The sequence below is a fragment of the Microcebus murinus genome, chromosome 3 (genome assembly GCF_040939455.1).
Source record: "Microcebus murinus isolate Inina chromosome 3, M.murinus_Inina_mat1.0, whole genome shotgun sequence".
NCBI lineage: Eukaryota > Metazoa > Chordata > Mammalia > Primates > Cheirogaleidae > Microcebus > Microcebus murinus.
Window position 1 is genome coordinate 39,753,342 of NC_134106.1, and position 16,975 is coordinate 39,770,316.

The 16,975-nt window shown below is 37.6% G+C and overlaps 1 protein-coding gene across 2 annotated transcripts in view; it reads left to right on the forward strand.

Moving 5' to 3' along the window:
* PPP1R21 (protein phosphatase 1 regulatory subunit 21) overlaps positions 1-16,975 on the forward strand; it is a 59,673-nt gene that overhangs the window by 17,903 nt on the left and 24,795 nt on the right. For both annotated transcript variants that reach the window (XM_012755450.2, XM_012755468.2), the window contains exons 5-12: positions 1,321-1,485; positions 1,666-1,724; positions 2,691-2,785; positions 6,520-6,572; positions 7,057-7,206; positions 10,758-10,859; positions 10,957-11,045; positions 13,030-13,166. In XM_012755450.2, the coding sequence (XP_012610904.2) occupies positions 1,321-1,485; positions 1,666-1,724; positions 2,691-2,785; positions 6,520-6,572; positions 7,057-7,206; positions 10,758-10,859; positions 10,957-11,045; positions 13,030-13,166 (850 nt within the window). The remainder of the gene's footprint in view (positions 1-1,320; positions 1,486-1,665; positions 1,725-2,690; positions 2,786-6,519; positions 6,573-7,056; positions 7,207-10,757; positions 10,860-10,956; positions 11,046-13,029; positions 13,167-16,975) is intronic.

Below are 16,975 nucleotides of genomic sequence, written 5' to 3' on the forward strand. Positions count from 1 at the left end.
CTTTGTGTGGATGTGTGCTTTTAAGTGCTGTATGCATTTGTTTGGAGTACAGCAGATTAGCTTTATAACTCAACAATACAGAATTGTACTGGGTACTATTCATTTTTATCCAGAAGTGATTGGATGGTCATTTAAATGGGGACTTATCAACAAGTAGTCTTTGCTTTTTAATTCACTGATGTTTTATTAGTTTTCTTCTGTACCGAGGTTAGACTGTAAGGTCTGTGAGGATGTGGACCACATATGTTGTAAGCTTAGCACCAGGACAGGGCCTCACTCATGGCATTTATGGAATGTTGAAAAGTCAATGTCTGCTTCCAAACCATTGAGCATAGTTGTAATGTAGTGTGTATCCAACTATACCTCCTGATTTTTTTTTTTTTTTTTTGGTCAAATGGTGAAAAATAAATCTACTAATTCTCATTCTTTGAGAACTTTTTTTTTTTTTTTTTTTGAGACAGAGTCTCGCTTTGTTGCCCAGGCTAGAGTGAGTGCCGTGGCGTCAGCCTAGCTCACAGCAACCTCAAACTCCTGGGCTCGAGTGATCCTTCTGCCTCAGCCTCCCGAGTAGCTGGGACTACAGGCATGCGCCACCATGCCCGGCTAATTTTTTTTTTAATATATATATCAGTTGGCCAATTAATTTCTTTCTATTTGTAGTAGAGACGGGGTCTCGCTCTTGCTCAGGCTGGTTTTGAACTCCTGACCTTGAGCAATCCGCCCGCCTCGGCCTCCCAAGAGCTAGGATTACAGGCGTGAGCCACAGCGCCCGGCCTGAGAACTTTTAAAAAATGAACTTTTGACCTCCGTATATTTTGCGTCTAAGTATTTGTAATTCTTAATTGATATTGGACTCTCATTAAGGGAAAGAGCTTTACCTGTTTTAGGAATACCACCTATTTTAATTTTGATTATTTCATTTTGGAAGGTAGCCTAGTAGAAAGTTATACCGTGATCAGTTGAATTGTATTTGTACCATAAATTGTTTGAAATAGAAATCCAGGAGACTGAGAGGAAAAAGGTGCAGGCTTTGGAGTAGGTTTCCTTTGTTAAATCCCATTTCCACTGTATTTTAACTATGAGATGTTAGGCAAGTTATGTAACCCTTTTAAGCTTCAGTTTCCATATCTGTAAAGAGGGATGACCATAGTACTAGCTCCGATTATCATGAGGATTGAAGGAGATAATGCCTGTGCAAGTTTAGTGCGGTGAGCATGTGGAACCATATGAGAGTTTCTCAGTGGATAGTCACTGCTGTTTTTTTTCTCATTTATGTATATTAGGATATTGTGAGAAGAGAAAATGGTCTTTTCTTTGCAGTTTTTTGAAGCTAATGAACAGCACAAGCATGTGGAAGCAGAGCTGAGGAGTCGGCTGGCTGCTCTGGAGACAGAAGCAGCCCAGCACCAAGCTGTGGTTGACGGCCTGACCCGGAAGTACATGGAAACCATTGAGAAACTACAGAATGACAAGGCTAAACTAGAAGTAAGCCCCCCTGTTTGTGAGAGCACTTTAAGAAATAGTTAAGGCTTTTGTAAATCATCTCTGCACTTTATAGAACATAGAGTTAGTCATTCTAGTTGAGACTGTTGCCTGCAGCGTCTCCTAAGTGTGCTCACATATGTAGCCTGAGCCATCTGCTTTTCTCTTTCTTCTAAAATGCAGGTAAAATCTCAGACTCTAGAAAAGGAGGCCAAGGAATGTCGACTTCGAACAGAAGAATGGTATGTGGAAACTTGAATTCCAAGGCAGCTCTTGAAGTAAGACTCAGAAGACTTGAGTTTTGGTTTTAGCAACTCCTCTGTCTTAACTGTCTCACATTTAAAATGAGGAGATGGGAGTAGGGAGTATGTAATTTCCAGGGTCCTTTTCAGTTCTGGGATCTCTGGGGCTTTGAAAATTCTTGATAGAGTGGCTTGTTCATTAGTCCTCAGCCTGCAGGTGTTTTGGGCCATGGCAGATAGTGTTCTAGGGCTCCTATACTGAGGACTGAGTACTTTCTTTTTCAAACTCCTCTAAACAGAGGGGCCCTCTGATAATCCCAGACAGGAAACCTGACCAGTTATCACTGTGCCAAGCTTTTAATAGAGGTTGGATAAAATAGAGGTTATATGATTTAATTTGGATATATGTAAATCTTAAAATATTATTTAGTAATGCATGGTAAAGGCATACTCCAATAGGATTGATCAAGTGGATTTCTCACTTCAGTTTAGTTGCATTGGTAGAATTACATGCATGATTAGATGTGTACCTGTGTTCATAGTCAAATCAAAAACAGAAATTGTCAGTTTTGAGCTCAAAGAAAAAAATCTGATATAATATGTACTTAAAAAAAACTTCACAGTGATACTTGAATAAACATTTATGTGCTGTAATGAGAAAAAATTATGATTTTGAAGTGGCTCTAAGATTACTTTGAGCTTGAGGAAATAAACTTAAGTTTGTATACTATCCTGGCACTGTGATAAATTCTTCCAAACTTACATATCATTCTACAGAAGTCTCAGGGACTTTAGAATCCAGGGTTGATGTTTTTCTTATTTTCATCTTTTAACAACTTTCCATTAGGATATCCCAGATGTCAGGCACAATTTTCTGAAATCCTTATACCAACTGTTAAGCTAACAAGCAAATGAGGATTCACTCTATGATTGGTGATAATGTGGCTTTGTATTTTTTTCTTCCAGTCAATTACAGTTAAAGAATCTTCATGAAGATTTGTCAGGTAGATTAGAGGAATCCTTATCAGTCATCAATGAAAAAGTACCTTTCAATGATACAAGTAGGTATTATGTACTGTTTTCCATTATTTGCAACTTTGAACCTCTCTCTCTGGTAGCTGACTAATTAAAATAATTTGTAATCTATTTGGCAGTAAATATAATTGGTCCAATAGAGGGTTGCTTTGTTTTTGTTCTTTTGTTCAGCTTTGGTCCTCATATTTCATAGGAAGATTTTAAATTGTCATATAACTACTCCAAATCCAGTCTTTCTAGAAGAAGCCAAAATCCACACATTTTTTGATTGCATGTATTTGGCATATCCCAAAGTAAAACCAATCTGCACATGAAGGAGTTGAATATTTGTACAAGAAAAGTTGTTTAATTCAAGAAGGTAAAAAAAAAAAGAAAGAAAAGAAAAGTTGTTGTTCATGGAGCTGAGATTGGTGGTAGAAGGTAGATCTTCTCAAACTGATATCTCAGCCTGGTATCTCCTGCCTCTTGGTCAACCCCCAGTTAGAGTTAGGAAGCTGATGAGTTAAGCCCTGTTTCCTATTCCTTCCTCTTCTGGGAATGGTCTGGTAATTTACACTCCCAAGAGCAACAAAAATGAACTTAAAAATTATTGCCTTACATGTGTAATAGGTACCAAATTTATAATTTTTAGATGAGAATTAAGTCAAAACCTTGAAAGCAAATAAAATATTTGTTTGAATTTTGAAACCTATATTCAAATTAATACACATTTCCTTTTTCTGCAATCACATGGTTGAAATTAATTATTTTACTTCCCCTAAATTTTTCTTAGGAAAGACCTAAAAAAAGAGGAAAAGAAAGAAATCAAAGAAAGATAGCAGTTTGATGTAGCACTAAAATCAGCCTGCATTATCATGATATCAAAAACGTAAAGTCCCCTTTGAAAACACCTGTTTCTAGATTCTACATTAGTATAAATAGCGCTGACATACTTTAATTCACTGGGTTTGAAACTTTGGCATTACATTTTACCTTTAATATTTGTAGCAGTTATTCATTAGGTTCTAATAATTTTCTTCTGAATCTGGGATTTATCCTTTTTCTAGCACTAGCTGTCACTGTGTTTTAGGTCCTTATCATGTCACAAGTAGGTTACTACTTTTAGTCTTAAAATATTTGGAGATCATTTGCTGAGTGCCTAGATGGGTGGATAGCATAAGGACTGCAAAAATTTATAAGACAAAAATCTCTACCTTCAAGAAGTTTATAGTCTAGTTGGGCAAAGATAGATGTAGAATTGACTAGAATATAAATTAGATTGTGTCGTGAAGACCCTCTTGGAGTTTCAGAGGAAGGAGATATTACCGCTGCTTGGCATTGTTTGGGGGAAGTATGCTTTGAGCTGAGCCTGGCTGCATTCGTAGGTTTTATTGGGCAGAGATGAAGGGAAACAGCCAGGGAATTGCACAAAGTGTGATATATAGGGCGAAAGGTGCCATCACAACCATAATCCAGTATGACAGGAGACTAGGGCGAGCAGGTGGGAAGAGAAGGGCAATGACAGGTAAGTTCTGAAAGGGAGGATGGGACTGGACCCTAGAGTTCTGGGCTAAGGGACTGGGACCCTTATTCACAAGGCAGTGGGGTTGTTGGAGAGGTTTTTGAGCCAGGGAACATCATGATGAGATAGATTACCCTAGAGTGGGAGGAGGAAGGCTAAGGCTATTGTTTTGATGGTCCTGGTGTCCTGTTATGAAGGCTTAGCCTATGCTGTCAGAGAGATACAGAAGATCTTGTGGAGGGAGAAGGAACAGCATGTTCCTTTGAAGGAGGCATGGAAGAGGAAGGAGGCAGTGAGGGGGAAACAGGAAATAAAAGAGGTAGAGGGGAGCAGGTTTATGGGAAAGGTGATGAGGTTAACTTTGTTGTTGTTTAGTGTTCTTCTGACAGGCAGATGGATGTGTATCTGTTTACCTATTGGTGTGTGCATTCATAAATAAAAGACTAGACCTTGGCAGAGAAACTGGTGCTGACCCTCTTGGGCTGGATGAACTCCCATGTTGGAGTCGGGGGTGCATAGTGCCATGAGGTCCATGCAGGGTCTTTGGTGAGTTCTCTCCCTCATTTAGAGATCAGGAGAGGAGGGCTGTGGCAACGGGGTGAGATAGAAGGTAGAGGAAGGAGAGTTTCAACTTGGTGGTTGCAGGTCAGCTGCGCATTGCTGTGGAGAGGTTAGAAGATGATGGTGGTAATCAACTGGGTTTGGTGGCTAGATTTTGTGACTTCAAGAGAACGGTTACCATTTGAGAGGAGCACTTCCATGCAGGGTTTAGGTGGACACCAGATTCCTAGCACACAGATTAGAAGTGAATAGGTGCCGAGGAAACAGGCAGAACAATGCTGATTTTAAAGCAGTGTAGAATGAAGGAAATGGAAAAGGATGAGAGCCCGACAGGCTAGCAAAGTAAAAGAAAAGGCTGTGTGTGCGGGGATGGGGTGAGGGCAGAGAATTAAGTATTTTATAAGTAAAGGAAAAGAACTCACTGTGGAGATAGAGTCAAATGAGCTGCAACAAATGCTTTTTTGGTAATGAGGTGATACTAAAGACAGGAAGAGGGAATGATTGATGGACTAGGTCCCTGAGCCAATCAGAAGCAGCTGTTGCTAAGGGCCCTGTATGAGGGTCTGTGAGCCATGTACGCTGAGATGGAGGGTGGGGAGCATAAGAACCCTTTCACTTTGGCTCTGTTCATCTTGGCATATTAATGGGGAGCCCATCCTATCCATCGGGGCAAGGGAGGAGAGGAACAATGATATTAGGGGCTTGAAGTGGAACAGGTTTGGAATAGGTGTCATGAGAGGTATGATAGGGACATGGCAGTGAAATTATGGATTGCTGAGTAGAGTTGGAGCCCCCCGAAGTTAGGAAGACTGTCTTGTAGTGGACTCTGCTCTGGTTTTGTGTTAGCAAAAGCATTATGGAAATAATGGTCCAGGCCTAGAAGCAAAATAATCAAGGCTGAAATAAAGAGTGCTGATAGGAGAATAGAGAGGTGTTGATGGATAGGAGATTGAGCTGGGAATACGTAGTGATTTAGTAGCAAATGGGACAGAGAACTGGATGAGAATGGCACAGGAACTTTCAGAATCAGATTTTTGGCACTGGAGTCATTCTGACTGAGGACACAGGCAGAGGAGGGCAAGTTTGAGTGGCTGAAGTACTGAGTAGAGATGAGCAGCGATGCAGATCTTTAGGTTGAGGACATGTGAGGTCAGGTGTGTGGAGGCTGTCAGAGGTTGATGACAGACTCATGTATAAAGGAGCCCTGTGAGAAAGATATTGGAACCATCCCAGGAGAGTTAGGATTGAGTCATTAGTATCAGCAGTGGCAGATAGTAATAGATTTTGGAATATCGTCGTGTCGTGAAAACAGTGGTATTTTTGGATGATCAGTGTGGCAGCCGTGTGCAGGGTTATTTTAAGAGGGAGAAAAGACTGAACACAGCAAGAACACCATGAGCCTTTCTAAGTAATCTTGATAGTCCCCAAAGAAGTATTCTAAGAGATTTTTAGAAATAGAAATGCAGGATTTGTTTTTTTTAATCCTGAAGTTAAAAAAAAACTAGAAGTATTACTTTATCTTGAGAAAGCACTGGTTCTATGTCAATTCCATTAGCCTCCTATACTGCGATTGTGGTGTTGATCATTTTAAATTCTTATGTAAAGCTGCTTTTGCTGTAGAGCATTCTTTATTTTGCAGTTAAGCTGTTTTTCTGTAAATTAAAGTGAGACTTAATGCACATTATTTTTGTTTTGTAGAATATAGTCAATATAACGCTCTGAACGTTCCACTCCACAATAGGAGACACCAGGTAAAGGATGAAGTACATGTTTTATTTTTAGCCATGTGTATGACAGGCTTTCCAGAAACAAGGATTAGTTATTTGGCCTCTGTTTAGTGCACTAAATCATTGCATTCATTTAACTTTTGCTTTACTTTCTCATACATTTCTTCAAAGTGTGTGACTTACTTTTTATTGAATTCATGAGTAATACAGATTTTTGCTGTATCTTATCTCATAACATTGGAACTCAATTATGGGGGGCATTAATTTTTCAGCCATACTTGTAGATTGGTAGACTTTGCACTTAAGTGGTCTAGGTTAAGTGGAGGAGGTATATTTGCCCAAATTGGTGGCTTTCTAATTTACTTGGATAGGAATATTGAAATTCAAGTGAGACCAAATGAATTTAAGAATTCCTACTAGAATTGAAATGTTTTCTCCAGAAGCAGACTTAATAAAGTAGATTGATAATTGATGGTTAACTTTAACTGTGCACTTTTTCATTTTAAAGCTGAAGATGAGGGATATTGCTGGGCAGGCCCTGGCTTTTGTCCAAGATCTTGTGACAGCTCTTCTGAACTTTCACACCTACACAGAACAGAGGATTCAGATTTTTCCTGTTGATTCTGCCATAGACACTATATCTCCATTGAATCAGAAGGTAAATTTAACTCAGAATAGATTTTGTTTATCCTGAACAAAGAGGCAGACGTTATTTATTTTCAGACCACTTCTGTGCATCAGCCAAGTACTGTGGAGGATATGGAAAAACACTAAAAGTAGTTTTTAACCTCTATAAAATATGGCAAAAATGGAGATTTTAAAGAAATTAAACACTAAGGAGCTTTTAAAAGACCTCAGAGTGAATGAGAGATATGGCCGATAAGTGGTTTGAGATCACCAGGGAGGAAGATTCTTCAGGGATTTGAATGGGCCTTGAAGAATGAGCAAGATTTGAATAAGAGGAAAGAATTGGGATGATTTTTTCCCCCCAGAAGAGGGAAAGTCATAAGTAAAATTATGGAGCAGGAAAGCATAGGGGCATGGGGGATGGGGATAGAGATGGGGAAAGAGTAATGAACAAACTGTCTTGGCTGGAGTATGAAGTCCTGGAAGGAGAGGAATGGGAAGTAAGGTTGAAAAGAGAAAATATGGCTCCAGGTTCTGAAAGGTCCCTAAGGCAAACTAAGGCATGGACCTTCATTTTGTTTATAGAATTGAGGGCTTCGTAGCTTTTTGATCCGGGGGTGACATAATGAAAAGTGCCATTTTATTGTTGGAAAAGTTAATTTGCTGGCATTTTTCGGTCTTCATGTTTGTACTCACTATGTAACTTTCATCACTGGGCATGTCTAAAAGTGAAACAACCTATGTGGTGTAGTTGACCTTTTCCCTTCCTGCTGGGTTGTGGAATGGGAGTCAGACTGCCTCTCTAGTTGAGGTTGGAGGGCATTTTCAGGGTTCATGAGGTTTAAACAGGGTTTAAATGTCACTTTCTTTAATCCGTGTGCTATTTTGGGGGGCCTATTAGAGTTTGCTGCTCTCTTTCCTTTTTTCTCCCTAGCTAATTCTAAAAAATGATTGAAGGTAGCCTGAAAATTTTCATTTAACTGAAAAGGATAAAATAAATGTTAGTGAGTGCATTAATTATGTAGTGCTATATAATAAGTTACTTTAAAACCTAGTAGTTTAAAACAACAAACATTTATCTCATATAGTTTTTGTGGGTTGAGAATTCAGGAGGTAATTTGCTGTGGGTTTCTGGCTCATAGTCCCTTACAGGGTTTCAGCCGCGATGTGGCTGGGGCTGGGGATTTGCCTCCTGTGTGGCTCACTCACGTTCTGGTGAGTTACTGCTGGGCGTTGGCTAGACACCTCAGTTTCTCATTGCCTGCACTTCTCCATAATGTTAAGTGTCCTCGTGATATGGCAGCTAACTTCCCCCAGAGCAAGTGATCCAAAAGAGAGCAAGGTGGAAGCCACAATGCCTTTTATGACATAGCCCAGGTAGTCACTTACCATCACTTCTGCCATATTGTATTGATCACACAGACCAACCCTGAGACAATGTAAGAGGGTAGTACACAAAGCCAAGAATACTGGGAGGTGGGGATCCCTGGGGCCATCTTGGAAGCTGGCTGACACAGGGGGGACATTGAGGGAAATGTGCTCCTGGTGCCTCATGATACGGCAGTCTGAAATGAATCATGCCACTCTTCCTACTTAACCAGATTCTTTTTCCCCACTTGTTTTTGTGCATCATGCAGTGTTTCCAGGGTTTGAATAAGTGTTTATGTCCATGGGTCTCCTATATGCCTATTGGTGTAGAAAAAACTTGGACTCTGGACTCAGAATTCTGGGGTCTCAGTCCAGGCCTGCCACTTTCTAGTTATAGCCCCTTGGGAAATTTACTTAATCTCTCTGTGCTTCAGTTTACTTGTCTTTAAAGTGGGGGATAGAATACCTACCTCACAGGTATGCATGGGTGAGATTTAAATAAGATAATACATATATGGCACTGAGAATGTGCCTGGCACATAGTAACCACCCAGTAAAGCTTAGCTCTTATCATTGTCACCGTTATGCCTTACTTATAGGAAGCCCTCAGTAGGTGCTTGATTTTCATCAATTTTGGTCTTACTCCACAAATCTATTGAAGTATATAGAAGTTAAATTTTGGGACTTTGAAATATTCTTTAATATCCCTGGCAAAAAGCTTTCAGAAGTCCTGGATAGGAAAAACAGTACTGTAATGTAGTTATGCTTTTTTTTAATACTTCCTATGATATCAAAAAATATTTTCTACCCAATACTAGTTCTTTGTCCATTATTGGAATTTTATTTTAGCTTGTTGTCATATTATACCCACATAGTGAGAATCAAATATCTTAATCTTAATTTATCTGAAACACTTCATTACTTTGAAGTTCATGTATTTTTCAATATTTTACCTTTGGTGCTTTGGCCTATGAAAGGCCCTTTCTGGTTTTTCTAATAAGCCTATTATATTAAAGGAGATTCAGGAACCATTTGTTAAAAGATGACCAGAGTGTTTAAACTTGTTTGTGGAATCATAAAGTAGACCTTTAGACCTGTAAGATTGAAGTTCACCTTATTTTATAGCTGTAAAGATTAAAGCCCAAAGAGATTGAGTTTCCCAGGGCCATGTATCTGTGTAGTTTGCAGTGGAATCAGTTGAATCACATTTCTGCAAAATGAGATCTTATACGTTTGAGAAATCAAAATTTGAGCTATTATAAAATACTTAAATAATTGAAATATCTCATAAGTGAAATTATGTTTTTTGCCTCTAAATTATCTAAATGCCTATAGGACTTTTTTCTGGTTCTATTCTTTATACCATATTAGTCCTTTGTAAATACTAAGGTATCAGTGACAATTATAAAAGTTTTTGTATCCTCATTTGATGATAAATACATTCCTCAAATTCGTCAACCCTGAATATTGTATACAGTAAAATAAGAAGTTGTCATGAATAGGCTTGTTTTTTGAAAATAAGGTATGTAACACAAATATCTGTGTCATACAGTTTTTTTTTTTTTTTTTTGAGACAGAGTCTCACTTTGTGCCCAGGCTAGAGTGAGTGCTGTGGCATCAGCCTAGCTCACAGCAACCTCAATCTCCTGGGCTCAAGTGATCCTACTGCCTCAGCCTCCCGAGTAGCTGGGACTACAGGCATGCACCACCATGCCCTGCTAATTTTTTGTATGTATATTTTTAGTTGGTCAATTAATTTCTTTCTATTTTTAGTAGAGACAGGGTCTCGCCCAGGCTGGTTTGGAACTCCTGACCTCGAGCAATTTGCCCGCCTTGGCCTCCCAGAGTGCTAGTACAGTTTTGATTTTTAAATCTTAAAAAAAATTTTTTTTTTTTTTAGAATGGGACCCCTATGGAGAAGCAGGTGCTCAGGGAAGCTGGCCTGTTGGTGCTAGGTTGTAATGCAGTATCCCTCCCCATTTCCTCTGATCCTGTTTGTTAATTGTGTCACCCCTCTTCTGGTTCCTCAACTTGGAATGGTATGGGGACTTGGGGATATTATCTGGGACTATTAGAGGGGAGCATCTGTGTAAAAGCCAAATTTCCAGGAAAAGTTTCCAAAAGAATTTAGGTTTATAAGTCAGTTGGTTCATTTAGAAATGTGTCATTTGTTGTTTTCCAGTGATTTAATTCACAGTTCCTTCCCCTATTTAGTTCTCACAGTACCTTCATGAAAATGCGTCCTATGTCCGCCCTCTTGAGGAAGGAATGCTTCATTTATTTGAAAGTATCACTGAGGATACTGTGACTGTCCTGGTAATTTTCTTCCTTGTTTTATTAATACTTCTAGAAACTGGGAATTCCTCTTTGCTCAATAGCACTTTTAAACTTTGAAATTATTTTTCTTTTCTAGGAGACAACTGTGAAATTGAAAACTTTTTCAGAGCATTTAACCTCCTACATATGTTTTCTTAGGAAGATTCTTCCTTATCAGTTAAAAAGGTACTTACCCCTGGAGGTCAGGGAGCTTGGGGAATTAAGGATGTAACTTGATCTGCTCTGGAGTTAATGAAATCATAATATGTGCTTCTTGTAATCAGCTGATTTGGACTTTTGTGAAGAGGAAAAGCATAGTTGAACAGCATAAAAACTTAACATGTAAGAAAATGGAATTGTAGTCTGTCAGCTACAGTTTTTTAGTAGTTCTGCACTATGGTTACTATTTTCTCTTTGTGGTAAGTAAACATCTAGATGGGAGTTATAAGAGTGAACTTTACCTTTGGATTTATAATCCCTAACTTTCTTTGAAAAGGTGTATTCTTGTATTTATTATCAGTGACTTATTTAAGTTATAAACAAAAAACATTAACTACTCTAGCTCTGATAGGATATATCATTTAGTAATCTTTCATCTTTCTACCTGAAATATTTCTGGAAAGGCAGAAAAAACAATATATATTACTTGAAATTTGATAATGTTGCTTGTAAGTTTGCATTTGGTCTAAAACTACCAAGACTCCTATTTTATCTAAATCTTTTCATTCTAAGATTTAGTCTTTAAAAAAAAAATCAAAGAATAATATATCTGGAACATAAGGAAAATAAGGATATATTTATTATAGTATATTATAAAATAAGGTTTAGAAAATATGTAGGTTAATCACTTGCAGATATTGAAAATATGTAATCATAGTTCATAAGTCCTTGTAAAACTAGTGTTAGCTTTTCAAAAATATAAAATTTCATTATTAAAATTAATATGTGTTAAGAGACATCCTATTTCCTAATTCTAACCTAACCGGCTATTTCAGTAACCAAATTCTATGATTTGTTCATGTGTTATTAGGATTTTAGGAATCTGGGAATTATGATCTACACTAATAATTATGAATTATAGTTTCATTTAGATTTTTATATGTTATAGTTAAGTATAATGAAAGTTTTTCTTTTTTGAAAATTGACTCTAGAAGTTTAACATTAAAATTGAATATACCTTATTGATTTAGCTTATGTTTAGGAAGAATCTGTTTAAAAACCATTACAAAAGTATTTACTATTAGAAAAATGTATTCATTTTTATTTTATCTTCATTTTTTTTCATAATTACAGTTTTAAAAACACTGCATAAATCCTTTCTTGAGCTGAGATTTCTGTTTTTGGAATGTTCTAGTTAATATGGTTGCAGCTCTGCCTCATGAGTTATTCATGTTTTTAGGCAATTTGTGTGGCATTGGTTGAAATACCGCTTTAATTGACAAAATGACCTGCTGTTTAGTAGTAAATGGACTTAGAATGGAATGAAGCTGTCTGCTGTAAATAAAGTAGAAGAGAAGCGGCAAGGGAGAGAGAATGGATATAATTAAGATTCCATGCTAACTTTTCTGGCTTTGTGTAAAAAGCTTCTTTTTGCTTGATTACCTCCACATTTTTTCATTAACACTGTTGAGTCTACATTTTTTTAACCTTATAATTAAGCTTTCCCATGTAGCTAGTTAAACTTGAAAATGATAAAATGTATTTTATGAATGTTAAACATTTACTTTGAAATTTGAGCCTCTAGATTATTTTTCCCCAATCTGTTTGGCATTTGAAAAAGTACATATACTCAAAAAGGTTTTTTAGTGATTCTCTCTGTTAGTCTCAGTGGCAGTAATACCAGTTGCTGTGTAATTAATTTTCTTAAGGAATTCAGTCCATGAAATATTTTTTCTTATAAATATTAAGGATTTTTAATCTTTAAAATATTAAAAATATTTTAATATTTTTGTGCTGCTTTTTTTTCATTCAGTCTCTGGTACTTCATTGACATTTAATGCAAGCAGCGTGTGTTTCATTGATGTACAAAATGGAGCCATATAAATGAGATCAAATTCCTTTTTCTGCATGTCTCTCTTTGGATATTGTTGTTTGAGAATTTAAATGGTTTCTAATAGCTAATTGAAAATCATTCAGGATGCTCACTTCTTAAAAATATGCCCATTCCTAGTTTAGAAGAAGAATGTGAATCTTCTCTTTGCACATCCGCGTTAAGAGCCAGGAATCTAGAGCTGTCCCAGGACATGAAAAAGATGACAGCTGTGTTTGAGAAGCTGCAGACTTATGTTGCTCTTCTCGCCTTGCCAAGTAAGTCCGTTATTCATGGTTCAACTTGAAGGACTTAAGAGTACAAGAAACAGGAATAGGGAGATCATTTAGCTTAGAGGGAGAGGAGCACAGGATCTTGAGTCAGAAAAACTCAAATTTAAATCCTCCAGCCTTTTTAATTCCCTTTCTCTCTTTCCTTTTTTTTAAATGAAGAGGGACAAATCATAAGAATTTGTAGCAACTTTCCAACAAGTAGCATAAGGGAACCTTAGTAGTAAAAATGCCATTTGTTTCCCTTTGGCCTAAATTGAAAAAAGTACTTTCAAGTAACTGAGTGGACCTTAGTGTAAATGACATTTTAAATAATGCCGTGGTTTTCCTGGTACTGTGATTTTTTTTTGTTTTTTAAGACAGCTTTATTGTGATATAATGTACATACCATACAACTTAACCAATTTAAAATGTATAATTTAGTGGTTTTTAGTGTATTCACAGATATGTGCACCATCATTACAATTTTAGAACATTTTAATCACTTTAAGAAAAAATCCCATGTTCTTATCGCCTCATATTTCCCCATTCCTCTTTTCCCTGTTCCTTAAGCAACTACTAATCTACTTTGTATTTATTTGCCTACTCTGGACATTTCATAGAAATAGAGTCACATAATATGTGGCACTTTCTGACTGCTTTCTTTCACTTAGCATAATGTATTTAAGATTCATACATGTTATAGTATGTATTAGTATTTCATTACTTTTTATTGCAGAATAATACTCTGTTTTATGGATGTACTACATTTTATTTATCCATTCATTAGGTAATGGACATTTGGGTTCTTTCCACATTTTGGCTGTTATGAATAATGATGCCATAGACAAGAGTGTACCAGTTTTTGTGTGGACATATCTTTTCATTGCTTTTCGGTGTACCTAGGAATAGAAGTTCTGGGTCATGTGGTAACTCTATGCTTAACTGTTTGAAGAATTGCCAGACTGTCTTCCAAAGTGCTGTTGCATTTATTTGGTTGGTGCAAAAGTAATTGCAGTTTCGGGCTGAATTTTAAATCATTATAACTAGGCTCAGATGCATCTTCATTAATCAAAATAGGAACCATTTCAGTCAACACATTTTTGCCAAAAATAAATAAATTTGTTTATTCCTGTAGCATAAAAATCCGTGCTTCCCGATTCCGTGAACTCTTGGAAAGCGTTTTCTGCATCCTGCTGGTTGTAGAAGCTTTTTCCCTGCAAAAAGTAATCGAGATGCTTGAAGAAGTGGGAGTGGGTTGGCGAGAGGTCAGGTGAATATGGCAGATGAGGCAAAACTTCATAGCCCGATTCCTTCAACTTTGGAAGTGTTGGTTGTGTGACGTGCAGTCTGACGTTGTTGTACAGAAGAAATGGGCCCTTTCCATTGACGAATGCCGGCTGCCGGTGTTGTAGATTTTGGTGCATCTCATTGATTTGCTGAGCATACTTCTCAGGTGTAATGGCTGTACTGGGATTCAGAAAGCTGTAGTGGATCAGACCGGCAGCAGACACCAAATAGTGACCATGACTTTTTGTGGTGGAAGTTTGGCTTTGGAGCTTCTTCTCGGTCCAGCCACTGAGTTGGTCATCACCTGTTGTATAAAATCCACTTTTCGTCACATGCCACAATCCGATGGAGAAATGGTTTGTCGTCGTTGCATACAAGAAGAGAAGATGCCACTTCAAAATGATGATTTTTTTTGATTTTTGGTCGGCTCATGAGGGCACCCACTTTTCAAGCTTTTTCACCTTTCCAATTTGCTTCAAGTGCCAAACAACCCTAGAATGGTCGACGTTTGAGTTCTTCAGCAACTTTTCATGTAATTTTAAGAGAGTCAGCTTCGATGATTGCTCTCAATTGCTCGTTGTCAATTTCTGGTGGCTGGCCACTATGTTCCTCATCTTTAAGGCTGTCGTCTCCTTTGCAAAACTTCTTGACCACCATTGTACTGTACATTCGTTCATTAGCAGTTCCTGGGCCAAATGCGTTCTTGATGTCACTAGTTGTCTCTGCTGTTTTACGACCCAGTTTGAACTTGAGTAAGAAAATCACTCGAATTTGTCATTAGCAAAAAAACAAAGAAATGTGCATTAAAATGATGTATAACATAACCACATTTATTTAAGGATGCATTCCAATATCAAATGGCAAATTTCAACAATGCTAAAACCACAATTACTTTTGCACCAACCTAATACATTCCTACCAGCAGTGTATGAGGGTTCCAGTTTTTCCATATCCTTACTAATACTTACTATTATCTAACTTTTTTATTTTAGCAATCCTAGTGGGTATAAAGTAGTATCTCATTTTTTTTTTTTTTTTTTTTTTTAATGACAGAGTCTCACTCCGTTGCCCAGGCTAGAGTGCCATGGCATCAGCCTGATAGCTCACAGCAACCTCAAACTCCTGGGCTCAAGCAATCCTTCTGCCTCAGCCTCCCGAGTAGCTGGGACTACAGGCATGAGCCACCATGCCTGGCTAATTTTTTTTTCTATATATTTTTAGTTGGCCAATTAATTTCTTTAGAGACAGGGTCTCGCCCTTGCTCTGGCTGGTTTCGAACTCCTGACCTTGAGCTATCCACTTGCCTTGGCCTCCCAGAGTACTAGGATTACAGGCGTGAGCCCCTGCACCCGGCCCTCATTGTGGTTTTGATTAACGTTTCCCTGATGGCTAGCGATTTTGAACATCTCTTAATGTGCTTATTGGCCATTCGTATATCTTTGCAGAAATTTTAATTGAGATCCTTTCTGTATTTTTCTTTTCTTTTTTTCTTTTGAGATAGAGTCTCACTCTTGTTGCCCCGGGCTAGAGTGCCTTGGCATCAGCCTAGCTCACAGCAACCTCAAACTCCTGGCTCAAGCGATCCTTCTGCCTCAGCCTCCCGAGTAGCTGGGACTACAGGCATGTGCCACGTGCCTGGCTAATTTTTATATATATATATATTTTTAGTTGGCCAATTAATTTCTTTCTGTTTTTAGTGGAGATGGCATCTCACTCTTGCTCAGGCTGGTCTCGAACTTCTGAGCTCAAACAATCCGCCTGCCTCGGCCTCCCAGAGTGCTAGGATTACAGGCATGAGCCACCACACCTGGCCCTTTGTGTATTTTTCAATTGGACTATCTTTTTATTATCAAATTCTCAGAGTTCTTAATATAGATACAAGTCCCTTATTGGATGTGTGAGTATTTTCTTCCATTTTTGGGTTGTCTTTTCACTTTCTTGAATAGTGTCCTTTGAAACACAACAGTTTTTAATTTTGATGAAGTCCAATTTTCTATTTTTCGTTAGTTGCTCTTGCCTTTGATGTCAAATTTAAGACAACATTGTGAAATCTGAGGTTATTCCTTCTATATTTTCTCCATATTTTCTTCTAAGAGTTTTATCATTTTAGCTCTTACATTTAGGTCTTTGATTCATTTTTAGTTAAATTTTGTATATGGTGCAACATAAGAGTACAACTTCATCTTCTGCATATGGCTATCTAACTGTCCCAGCACCATTTATTGAAAAGACTATTCTTTCCCTATTGAATGATCTTGGCACCCTTGTCAAGAATCAGTTGACTATAGATGTATAGATTTATTTCTCTGGACTCTCAATTCTGTTTCCTTGATCTAAATATATGTCTGTCCTATGCCAGCACCACACTGTCTTGATGACTATTGCTTTGTAGTAAATTTTGAGATTAGAAAGTGTGACTCCTCCTACTTTGTTCTTCTTTTTCAAGATTTCTTTAATTTGTTTAAACACTAATTTTTAGTTTTCAGAGCATAAAGTTTGTATGGTGGTGTTGCTTCTCAGAGAGTTCA